Here is an 11,543-nt window from a genome sequence, read left to right as displayed (position 1 = left end):
ACAGCAATGTTTCCAAAGCTTTCAGCGATGAAAGCGAGTATAAATTCAATGCCACCTATGGCTGATTACCTGTCCTTGCCTCACTGCAATCTGATGGGTATTCACCAAATAGTATTAACGTTGTGCTTGTAGTTGTCAGAAAAGTCTGCCTTCCAAAAACTTGACATTAAACATCTCAGAGCCCAGCAACTGCAGGATCTTATGATACACCAAACTCCTGGAAGAAACATGGAGTTGTTCTCTAGGTACAAATGGTGAACTGCTAGCTTTTCAGAGAAGACACTAATGTTTTGCTTCCCCTGTTAGAGGTGATGACACCCAGTCAAAAGCATCTCTCAGAGAGGATTACCAAACATGGAAGCAGCAGGACAGTGGTAAAACTGGGCTTGCTTAGCTACCATAAAGCAAGTGGAGGGGAACAGTTACACGCCCAGTCACCTGTGTTGTGATATATATTTTTTGTCATACTCAACCAAGGGTGTAGGTTTTGTTTCAATATTTGGGTGGGACACGTATAAAGCAGAGGTGTAGCGGTCCTCCTCCAAGAAATTCTGATTGTCTAACACTTCATTTCCTGCTCACTGGTGAAACTGTATGCATTCATTTGTGTCTCTTCTGCATCAGCTTATGGTGTAAATGTCATGTTACTTCCTGGTCCAATTTTGCAACATAGCTGCTGCTTCTTCTTCTTTCTGTTTTATGGCAGATTGCAATCATTGCTTTTGGGGCTGTGCTTTACCGGACTCACTGTTGTGTCTGAGTTGCCATTGTAATGAGAAATTACTTTTCTGAATAAAGAATACTCAGATAACACTCAGAGTCAAATGTTGTCTTTCTGTAAAGTTTAATCCAGCAACAGTTGCAACCGGGCACACACCAAACAGTCAGGTGAAAAGGCTCAGAGTGAGCCCAGAGCATCATATTTCAACAGCATGTTATCTAACTGGGGTGAGAAGTACAGGTCAAGTGTCTGTTTAGGATAACAATTAAAAACATACCATCCCGAGAGGCTCTCCCACCTTATCTCTATGAAAGCACTTAAATTATGTTTAGCAGATGACGTGAAGGGAGAGACGACTTCTTCCTAACAGTCACGGCCTGTTCTGGTCGTAAGTCACGTCCTGTGATCTGACCTTGCACATGGCATCTTGTCTTTATGCTGCGTGACTATACATGTAACCAGATAAAATTTCCATCACACCATCTAGTAGTGCGTCAAAATAAAAGCCCTCTACTTTCATATTTTTATTGGCAGGGGCAAATACATACTGAGGAGGACGAGCCCCCTGCAAGCCCAATATCTACGCCTATGTACTCAACATATCTCGACAATGTGCAGAGAAATGTTTTGTTTCCCGCTCCAGTATGGTATTTGGCATAACAAAAGAGATATGCAAACATTAAATATGGTGCAAATATTTAAGGAATTCAGCGGAATGGTGGAGGTTTCCTTGTTACTTCTATGATTCCTGCTTTTGCACCTGTGCGTAGTAGTTACACCGCCATTGTTTCCCCCTAAAACACCACTTAGTATGCTACACCAGCTACACCATCAAGAGAGTGACTGAAATACTAATTTCTCACTCATAACTCTCTTTTTAAACCCCAGCTCTTTCTACAGCACGCTGCTAACAAAGACAAATCACTTTTATTGCAGCTTCTTCACCCAGATTGTACAAACCCACAACTCTATTAGCCGCCCACTAACCAGCTCATCATACGCTGTTCTGCCAAGTTATCCATACACATCTTGGACTGTGACTTTACGCTGCTGGCTGTGTTCAAGTTCACTATTACATGTGTTTTTATTTAACAAATGTCTGAGCAGTTCTTCATCTGTAATTGAATAAATTCCCTTGTGCTTGCTGTGTGCCAACTAAGTGACAGGAGCATGAAAATATGAGACGTTAATGAATTAACCTGCAATTAGTCTTCCCACTGTTGTTATGAGGGATGCAAAGGCTTTAAAAGCAGTGTAGTGAGTGCAGCTGCTGGAGTATCGTCATCATTTATACTGCACGCCTGAGAAGATGATTGATTTTATGTAAATGAGCACAGCGCACAACTTGAATTATAATAATTTGTACACAAGTTGCTGCAGACAATTGTATTTAGAGACAGAAATGACCTGATATTTACTGACAATAATGTTGCTTTCCCATCAGCGTAATAGGAAGAAGGATTTACCCAAAACACATCAGCTGAGACTCAATTCAAAATGACGTTTCTACCACTTAAAATAATCTCTGTCAAATGAACCTTTCCAGCAACGGCGGCGGGTAAGCCCGTTGCAGGCCGTGAGTTTACTGTGTGTGGTTGTGCAGCATTTTGAATTAAAAGCCCTGTGTCATCAGTATTACTGCACAGCGCTTTAACAGTTTTGTATTTTCAGCAGATTCCCTAAAACACAAAACTCATCCTCTGTGATTGGTCGTGGCTCAGCATGCTCCATTGTTCCCTCAGCCCGTTTGTTCGCTTGGTTTCCTATGCACAAACAAAACTTTCCTGCATGCCCCGCACAATATTGGGCTCCTCTGTGCTTTGACAACCCGAAATATTGGAATCTCTGACTTTTTCTGAGGGAAAAAAGATAAAGGTAGGTCGTTAATATTAAAACATCTTGTGTGAGACTGTAATTTAGTATAATTTAAAGAAATTTTAAAAAGTGGTATTTGATCTTGGTAGTTAATCTCTTGCATAAATTTCCCTTTAAATAGCTTTAAAATTTGTGGAAAAAACTAACTTTATGAACTACGGAAACCAAGAAGCCTTTTATCATGGATGCAGAATTGAATCAAATCTTTAAAACTAAATTTCTTGTGCACAATTGTCTCCCCATAGTTCAGCATGACATGCATTGTATCTTTGGAAATGTGGTGTTCTTAATCAAAATTTAAAATACATTTCTGTGGGTTTGAGAAAGCTTTGTAAAGATGGACCCACCTCTCACTCTGCCATTGTTAGAGCTTGATGACTTGTCAGCTTGAGCTGGCTGCTTGTCCACCATGTAAATTACCTCTCAGTGTCATTGCCTAATGAGTACTGTTTCTATAGTCAGATGTGTCAAGCTCCAGCGCAGCATTTGTGGCATCCTGCTGAATGTTTTTAGATATGGTTTTATTCATATTGAGTGGAGCCCCACGCTCTGCAACAGGAAGCGCCTGCTTTAATTGGTACAGTGGGGGCCCGGATGTTTGCGAGGCTCTGACCTGCTCTGTTTTCTGTATGTCAGTCAGTGTTTTTTTAGCAGGATGTACAGCTTCATGGGAGGTGGGTTGTTCTGTGCCGGAGTCGGGAACATACTCCTCATTGTCTCCACGGCAACTGACTACTGGATGCAGTACCGTCACTCCAGCAATTACATGCACCAGGGCCTGTGGCGGTACTGTGTGCCCGGGAAATGCATGACACACACAGACAGCATCGGTAAGACTCTCTGGGTGTCTTCCACTGCGTGTGCACAGGCACATCCTCATTTATATTTATTAGTTTGCTGACAGTCAGTCTGTGAACTCCACACTAACCCTGCTCAACACCAGGGTTACTTCCCTTTGGGGCTTTGTTGGGATGTGAATGTTATCAAGAAATCTTTTTTGTAAAAACCCACTGGTTTCATTTTGTAAAGGCGCTGTATTAATTGATTGCTACATGAAGTTTTCAGGTTATTTTCAGTCATCTGTCAAAAGTTAATTCATCAAATCAGGTGCAAGTCCATTCCCAAACACTAGAAGGCAAGCTAGAGCTGAAGAAAATCATGAATAACTGTGAAAATGAAATATATCAACACAATGAAAAGACTTAAAAGATTCTTAATTCCACATTTGAATCTGATCTCTCAAGTCTCAGACCTCATGTCCTTTTACCCACAGCGTACTGGGATGCCACCAGAGCCTTCATGATTCTCTCCCTGCTGGCTTGTTTCATCGGCATTGTGATCGGCGTCATGGCCTTCATCCACTACTCTTCCTTTGACGGGTTTGACAAGACATTTGCAGCCGGCATCCTCTTCTTCATCTCCTGTGAGTTCCTCCGCCATAGCTACATTGCAAGCCTCTCCACTGTAGTGAACACCTTTTACCAGCTAAACCTCATGATTGTATCTCCTCTGTAGCCTTCTTTGTGTTGCTGGCCATGGCTGTCTACACAGGAGTGACAGTGAACTACTACGGTAAACGCTATGGCAGCTGGCGATTCTCCTGGTCCTATATAATGGGCTGGGTGGCAGTGGTGCTCACATTCTTCTCAGGTGTGCATCCTAACACACAAACTAATGCCAACACACAGGTGTGCCTCGTTCTCGTGTTTATATTCTCTTCTTAATGATCTGATTCTTCTCTTCCAGGTATCTTCTACATGTGTGCCTACCGGATGCACGAATGCCCAAGAAACTCTAACTCACGCTGACCTGCCAAAGACAACACATACATCAGCACTGGTCCATCATATACGGCCAAGAGGAACCAATACCCTGTCAACTTTCCAACTACTTCCTGAATATTCATGAATAAGCAAAATAAATGAGAAAAAGAACACATTTGTTGTTTGTATTGTCTCTACATTAATTGGAGTAAATGAAATACAGTACAGTAGAGCTGCACACTTATGCATGAGAGCAGAAATGGTGCTTGATGTTCTAGGGATAAGCAAATGAAATGGTATGGCATGGTTACAATGCTATAAATCAACATATCTGAGGCACAGATTAATAAAAAAAGTGTTGGTGTACTGTACAACTACTGACAACTGCACAAATGACCACTTTAAAAACTACTAGACTCAACATCATACAGTAAAGTACTGTAAGGTAAATAATCTGTTACTGTTGGTAAAGAGTATCACCTGTGAAAGTGAAAGTCAACCCCAGTGTGGCTGCACTTGGTGTTCTGCATTTTTTGTTTATTTTTCCAATACTGTCTGTTTCCTCTTGGATGTGTGCTGCCCCACCCAGCAGTGTCCTAAAAAAGCAAAAGAAAAAGAAAAAATGCAGATAAATGCAACATCACACACCAGAGTCCTGCATCAGGTTGGGTACCTGCGAATACCTGGCAGCTGACACGCAAAAAGTTGATTTGCAAGTGGAATTTTGTCTTTATTATTATTTTTAATTTTTCGGGTTCAGTTTTGGGTGAAAAAAAGAGCATACAGGTTGGATCCTGAGTGTTTGATGATAAATATATTGAAATAAAATTAAAACAATATTAATAAGTTAATGTTTTTAATCCTGTGACTGCTGACTTTGAGTTACCAAGTTACCAACAGGCACAGTAACTGTGGAGATGTGCTGCTCAATTTAATAAGAATAAGGGAAATGTATTTTAATCGGATTTCCTGAGATACCTTCTTTTAAAATATATCTTAATTTCATGTTTGAAATGTCCACAATGATCACTTTAAACATGCTGCCTGAACAAAGTATTTCAACAGTGCATGGTCATTTTAGGATTTGCACTCTGGGATCTAGCTGCAGATCTTGTATTGGAGGGTCAGGTCATGGAACTAAATGGTTTTACAGGTTGCATGCCGTATTGCATGTTGCACTTCCAGTTTGTCTTGGTCTTAAAAATCTTATTACTTGATGAAAAAGTGATGATTGAGAGGGATTACTTGTGTCTATACATTGTTTTTTGGGAAAATCCTGCAAAATATACCATAAATATTTGGATAATTTCTTAACAGATCGTGTGTAGTGGAGCAGGTGTTGCATGTAATATATGTAACACTTAAAATTAACATTAGAATAAGCTGTCATGGTGCCTGTAAAGTGATGAAAATTATGAGCGATGAGTCAAAGTTCAAAAAAGTTTTTTATTTAGTCTCATTTTGCAAAGTACACATAACCAACTGAGAAAGAAATAGAAATGTGATAATACAAACATTAACTGTTTTAACTGGACGCAACACAGCCACTTGAAAAGCCCGCCTACCAGAAAAGCCACAGTGGAAGTGTTGCTGAAGGCTGGCGTACAAAAATTATCAAAACAATCCCAAAAGAGGCGTGGTTAATGGTTCTTAACAGTGTAGATAACTCTGCAATATAATGTGATCACCCTTCACACCAACCTCAAAGCAGGAAAGAGAACAAGCTCATGCAAGTTTGGTAAACAACTCCTTTAGTCGACTTCCTCGATGGTGGGGCCGGAGGACGCTCCTCCGCCTGATGGATCGGCACCTCCGGTGAAGCCGCCTGGCATTCCCCCCGGCATCCCCCCTGCACTCTGGTACAGCTTGGTCATGATGGGGTTACACAGCTTCTCCAGCTCCTTCTGCTGATGCTCAAACTCATCTTTCTCTGCAGACTGAGGAGGGGGATTTAAGTATCAATCTAATGCCAGCTGGTAACTATTTTAAATTTACAAACATATAACGTATTCTTAATCATACCTGGTTTCTGTCCAGCCAGCTGATGACCTCGTTGCACTTGTCCACAATCTTCTTCTTGTCCTCCTCGCTGATCTTGTCCTTCAGCTTCTCATCCTCCACGGTGGACTTCATATTGAAGGCGTAAGACTCCAGGCCATTCTTGGCAGTCACCTTCTCTCTCTGCACATCATCCTCAGCCTTGTATTTCTCTGCTTCCTGGACCATACGCTCGATGTCCTCCTTACTCAAGCGACCTGATGGATTTTTATTTCAAATAAACACAAGGTTGAATACTGTGTGTCTAATTTCACGATCAAGATACGGCGGTAAAGTTCTTCTTCTGATTACCTTTGTCATTGGTGATTGTGATCTTGTTCTCCTTCCCGGTGCTCTTGTCGACAGCAGACACATTCATGATGCCGTTGGCGTCGATGTCAAAGGTCACCTCAATCTGAGGAACTCCTCTGGGCGCAGGGGGGATTCCTGTCAGCTCAAATTTCCCCAGAAGGTTGTTGTCTTTGGTCATGGCCCTTTCACCCTCAAACACCTGCGGATTTAACGCCAGTTCAACTCATCAAGAAAGATTTTACTGAAATGTAATAGTTCTTTTACACTAAATATGGCGGTCATACCTGAATGAGCACACCAGGCTGGTTGTCTGAGTAGGTGGTGAATGTCTGGGTCTGCTTTGTGGGGATAGTTGTGTTCCTCTTGATGAGAACAGTCATGACTCCTCCAGCAGTCTCGATGCCCAGAGACAAGGGGGTCACATCCAGCAGCAGCAGGTCCTGCACGTTCTCTGATTTGTCGCCTGACAGGATGGCTGCCTGCACGGCTGCAGAGCACGTGGGTGGATTTTGAGTTTTACATTTGCATCATATTTGTAAATCAAACTGTCAGGATGAGTTTGAGTTATATTTATAGACATAAAGGGGTTTTACCTGCACCATAGGCCACTGCTTCGTCTGGGTTAATGCTCTTGTTGAGGTCCTTCCCGTTGAAGAAGTCCTGCAGCAGCTTCTGGATCTTGGGAATGCGAGTGGAACCTCCCACCAAGACAATGTCGTGGATCTGAGCCTTGTCCATCTTAGCGTCACGGAGAGACTTCTCCACGGGCTCCAGGGTTCCTCGGAACAGGTCTGCGTTCAGCTCCTCAAACCGGGCTCTGGTGATGGAGGTGTAGAAGTCAACTCCCTCGTACAGAGAATCGATTTCGATGCTGGCCTGAGTGCTGGATGACAGTGTGCGCTTGGCCCTCTCGCACGCCGTGCGCAGACGACGCACCGCCCTCTTGTTGTCGCTGATGTCTTTCTTGTGCTTGCGCTTGAACTCGGAGATGAAGTGGTTGACCATGCGGTTATCAAAGTCTTCTCCGCCCAAGTGTGTGTCGCCTGCTGTGGACTTGACCTCAAAGATGCCGTCTTCAATAGTCAGGATGGAGACGTCAAATGTGCCACCGCCCAGGTCAAAGATGAGGACGTTTCTCTCGGCTCCAACCTGAAGTTTGAAATGTATTTACTGTGATTTGGGTATTGGATACAACCACTTTCAGCAAGCACTTTGGGCTTTTTTTTCAAAACCTCACATTCAAAGTCGACTCTAAAGGCACACATAAAACTGTCAAAAACAAAAAACTTTAGACAGGACAGAGAGCAGTTTTAAGTGTTGTTATAAACTCATACAAAACTGTAGCCTAAAGATTGCTTTACCTTTTTGTCCAGGCCATAAGCAATAGCAGCAGCAGTAGGCTCGTTGATGATACGAAGGACATTAAGTCCAGAAATGGTCCCTGCATCTTTGGTGGCCTGGCGCTGAGAGTCATTGAAGTAGGCAGGCACAGTCACCACTGCATTTGTAACAGTCTGCAAGAAGAAATGTTACAGGAAACTGCTGTTAATGAGACATAATTGACATTCTCAACATCAAAAGTATTTTTTAATCAAAGCTGAGCCACCAGATCCTTAATTTTTTTTAAATAATGTGACTTGTAAACAAGACAGAGATACTGCAGGGTTCAGTTTAAAATGTTTTGCAGGTAACGTAGCAGCCAAAATACTGTAGTAGAAGATAAAATTTGTGCATTTGTTTTGACTTCTCATCCAAATCTCCTCTCTAATTAACAACCAAAAAGTTTCTCAGATTAATGTTGTAAAAAGGGAACAAAGGTGTACCTTTCCGAGGTATGCCTCTGCGATCTCCTTCATTTTAATCAGCACCATGGAAGAGATCTCCTCTGGGTAAAAGGTCTTGGTCTCCCCCTTGTACTCCACTTTTACTTTTGGGCGTGTGGAATCATTGATGACTGTAAATGGCCAGTGTTTCATGTCTGACTGGACAACGGCGTCATCAAACCGACGTCCAATGAGACGTTTGGCGTCTGAAGGACAATTAAAAAAAGAAATAAATGAGCAGACACATCAAAATTAACTAGCTATACTTTTCCTTTTCTACTAATGTGTTTTCATACCGAATACTGTGTTGTTGGGGTTCAGGGCCACCTGATTCTTGGCTGCATCTCCAATCAGCCTCTCGGTGTCAGTGAAAGCAACATAACTGGGTGTGGTCCTGTTTCCCTGGTCATTGGCAATGATCTCCACTTTGCCATGCTGGAACACTCCTACACAGGAGTAGGTAGTGCCCAGGTCAATGCCGACTGCTGGTCCCTTGGACATGGTTCCTGAGAACATGAATATGATCAGCTGTTAATCATATATTGGCACTACACTGAAAAGCTGGGTCTGTGACAGATGACTATCTGTGGGTGGCTACCGTGATGCACATTTGTAGTAGGGTGTAATGAGGCTATTATCAGAGTCTGAGCAGCTCAAACAGAAGTGAAGTGAAGGTCCACAGCACCTGTTTTTAAGCCTCCTACATTTGACAGCTTGGCAGCGGCTGCCTTTATTATGGCAACTACAGATAACAAAGAGAAGAGGACCTTTTCTAAGACGCAGGTTTACTGTGGCCTGATAACCACACTGAACTGCCATTTCATTATGTTATCATAGAGCTGAAATGTTAATTGTTAGGTTGATCAACTGAAAATTATCACCCACTATTGTGATTATCATATCATTGTTTGTGTCATTTTTCAACATGAAAATGTCAAACTTTGTCTGATTTGAGCTTTTGCAGTATGTTCCGGCTGTTCTTTGTCTTATATGATGGTAAACTAGCTATCTTTGGGTTTGAGACAAAACAAGAAGTTTTACTATATAATATTCATATTAGATACTGTTTGAATTAAACTAGAGCTGGGTTTACTACTTAATTTGAGGGATAATTAGCTGAGTAAAACCATATCAAATCTGGAAAATGATCCAAAAAAAACAAAAAACAAAAAAAAAGACTTGTTTCACTCAGCACCAAAGTTACAGGATGAGTCAGTGAGCACTAAGTTCTTGGAACAGGCCCTATTTTTACTGTTGCTATACTGTTGCTACAGCAGCAGCTCATCAATATACTGTAATGTTAGCCTAATGTTAAGCCACATGAGAGGTTGTTACATTCAAACATATGCAGTACTTATACTGGGGGTGGGGGTGGTCTCCTCTGGTGCAGCATACTACAGGGCCATTGCAGGAGAGTGTATGTGAAGGGGTAAGAAATGCAAATCAGAGCTGAAACAAATTGTCTTATGATCTCTTAGTCAATCAGAAAATTAATCTGCATCTATTTTCATAAGCAATTAGATGCTTCAATCACTCTTCAACAAAACAATACACAGCTTTTGGCTTCCAGCTTCTTACTGTTTGGATTCCTTGCTTTTCCACATGTCTTATCTGTTTTATTATTTAGTTATTACCCTGTGTTATTGTTGGGTATTTTATTTTTGTGTTATTTTAGCTGTGATTTTATTTGTCTCATTGCAGCCCTGAAATGTTTCGATACTGGTTCAACCACGTAAAAGCACTTTGTAACTTCTTCTTTTTCCTAAAACAACTAAAGAACAAACCACAACATTTGAATGTATGAACTATGAGAAAACTGTTTTTAACAGGGAAAAAGTTAAAAAAAATAATGATGCTCATAGTGTCAAAATGTCTGTCAAATCAGATATATGAGGACATTCACCTTGCTGTCAAGTTGTCTGAGTAATTTTGCAAGACAGCCTTGTGTCTTTTGTGCAGAATTGAAATTGCATTTCTAATTTGCAGTGCAGAAACTACTTAGAAACATGCAAGTTCATGTTCTAGATATAGTGAATATAACTTAGCTCCTGTTGTTGCTACAGTATTATAGTTTCCCCCAGTAGTTTGAGGTTGTTTAAAAGTTTAATGGTTAAAAGATCCTTTGATTGTGGGGAAAGAGGAGTTATGAAACAAAGTCAGGCAGCCACAGAGCAGGGCTCAGAGGCAGGGTGAGGTGCAGAGCAGTGTGCTGCATCATTATCTTGGCTATCAGCAGCCACAGTACATGAGGGCGTGTCCCTTTCACATTTCATGAGGCTGGGAACTTTCTGGACCCTTCCTCCCACTTCGTTATAACTTGCACACAATTGACAAGACGTTACATAACCGCCTCTGCAGATGACGTGCATGATCAATGCACTGTAGCAACTTTACAAAGCGGATTCCGGGTTAGCGGCATCACTTCGTACCTGTCGTTAGCCACTTTGTGTAACTCTCATGTTTAATAGGTTTGCTTAATATAACTAATGACATAATAAAAAGTTAGCTTGAAGCATCAAGTCATGGGAGAAGTTGGTGCAAAGTGTAGCTGTGTTTGAGTTATAAAATGGACTCCAAACTGTTAGCTAACAGTTAGCTTAAATTCTGCTGTGTTATTAGCGGACATATGCACGAGCGCTGATGACGTACGTAACGTTACGGTAGTAACGGTTAATTATGTTTTAATTAAGTTAGCTAACATTACGCCTCTGACTTGTAAAAGTTAGTATGATATAAGTTATTCACCTAGCTAATACTCACCTCCGTTATGTTCAGGTATCTGTCGTGAGGCTTATGGTTAAGGTGATGGTTTAATACTGCAGGCTGGCTTCACCCTGAGTGGCTCTCGGTGTGTCGGGTCCCCTGATGATCCCCGCAGTCCGGCGGTGTGTGTGGGAGCGGCCGCGCCTTCTCCACCACACTCTGCCTCAGAACTCTCCAGAACACAGGAGGAGCGATGCTGACCAATCACCCTCCATCATGTCTCTGCCTCTATAAATGCTCCAATCAAAA

General features: G+C 41.8%; 2 protein-coding genes across 3 annotated transcripts; one reads left to right on the top strand and one right to left on the bottom strand.

The window, feature by feature from the left end:
- Nucleotides 1-2,440: 2,440 nt before the first annotated feature.
- lim2.3 (lens intrinsic membrane protein 2.3) lies at nucleotides 2,441-4,534 on the top strand. Of its 2 annotated transcripts, XM_050068125.1 has the most exons (5): nucleotides 2,441-2,596; nucleotides 3,233-3,426; nucleotides 3,870-4,019; nucleotides 4,112-4,246; nucleotides 4,343-4,534. In XM_050068125.1, the coding sequence occupies exons 2-5, from the start codon at nucleotides 3,252-3,254 to the stop codon at nucleotides 4,402-4,404; spliced, it is 522 nt and encodes a 173-aa protein (XP_049924082.1). In that variant the 5' UTR covers nucleotides 2,441-2,596; nucleotides 3,233-3,251; the 3' UTR covers nucleotides 4,405-4,534. The 2 variants fall into 2 exon arrangements, with proteins under 2 accessions (XP_049924082.1, XP_049924080.1); XM_050068123.1 differs by lacking the exon at nucleotides 4,343-4,534 and having other exon boundaries at nucleotides 4,112-4,320.
- Nucleotides 4,535-5,785: 1,251 nt separating this feature from the next.
- On the bottom strand, nucleotides 5,786-11,543 carry hspa8b (heat shock protein family A (Hsp70) member 8b). The gene is made up of 9 exons (XM_050061359.1): nucleotides 11,292-11,543; nucleotides 8,828-9,037; nucleotides 8,532-8,737; nucleotides 8,070-8,222; nucleotides 7,302-7,857; nucleotides 6,993-7,195; nucleotides 6,709-6,907; nucleotides 6,382-6,614; nucleotides 5,786-6,296 (listed from the first exon to the last, which is right to left on the bottom strand). Exons 2-9 carry the CDS (start codon nucleotides 9,030-9,032, stop codon nucleotides 6,111-6,113), a joined length of 1,941 nt encoding a protein of 646 aa, XP_049917316.1. The 5' UTR covers nucleotides 9,033-9,037; nucleotides 11,292-11,543; the 3' UTR covers nucleotides 5,786-6,110.

Source organism: Epinephelus moara, chromosome 2, assembly GCF_006386435.1.
Source record: "Epinephelus moara isolate mb chromosome 2, YSFRI_EMoa_1.0, whole genome shotgun sequence".
NCBI classification, from domain to species: domain Eukaryota; kingdom Metazoa; phylum Chordata; class Actinopteri; order Perciformes; family Serranidae; genus Epinephelus; species Epinephelus moara.
Note: the sequence above shows the minus strand (reverse complement) of the source record. Positions and strands in the feature narration are given on the sequence as shown.

Bases quoted from the DNA above. Each gene is read 5' to 3' on its own strand.
- lim2.3 (XM_050068123.1), top strand. From the start codon at position 3,252: ATGTACAGCTTCATGGGAGGTGGGTTGTTCTGTGCCGGAGTCGGGAAC. The intron at 3,427-3,869 runs GTAAGACTCTCT...TTTTACCCACAG, and splicing joins GACACACACAGACAGCATCG to CGTACTGGGATGCCACCAGA. The intron at 4,020-4,111 runs GTGAGTTCCTCC...TCTCCTCTGTAG, and splicing joins CATCCTCTTCTTCATCTCCT to CCTTCTTTGTGTTGCTGGCC.
- hspa8b (XM_050061359.1), bottom strand. From the start codon at position 9,032: ATGTCCAAGGGACCAGCAGTCGGCATTGACCTGGGCACTACCTACTCC. The intron at 8,738-8,827 runs GTATGAAAACAC...ATTGTCCTTCAG, and splicing joins CCCCAACAACACAGTATTCG to ACGCCAAACGTCTCATTGGA. The intron at 6,908-6,992 runs GTATGACCGCCA...TTAAATCCGCAG, and splicing joins AGCCTGGTGTGCTCATTCAG to GTGTTTGAGGGTGAAAGGGC.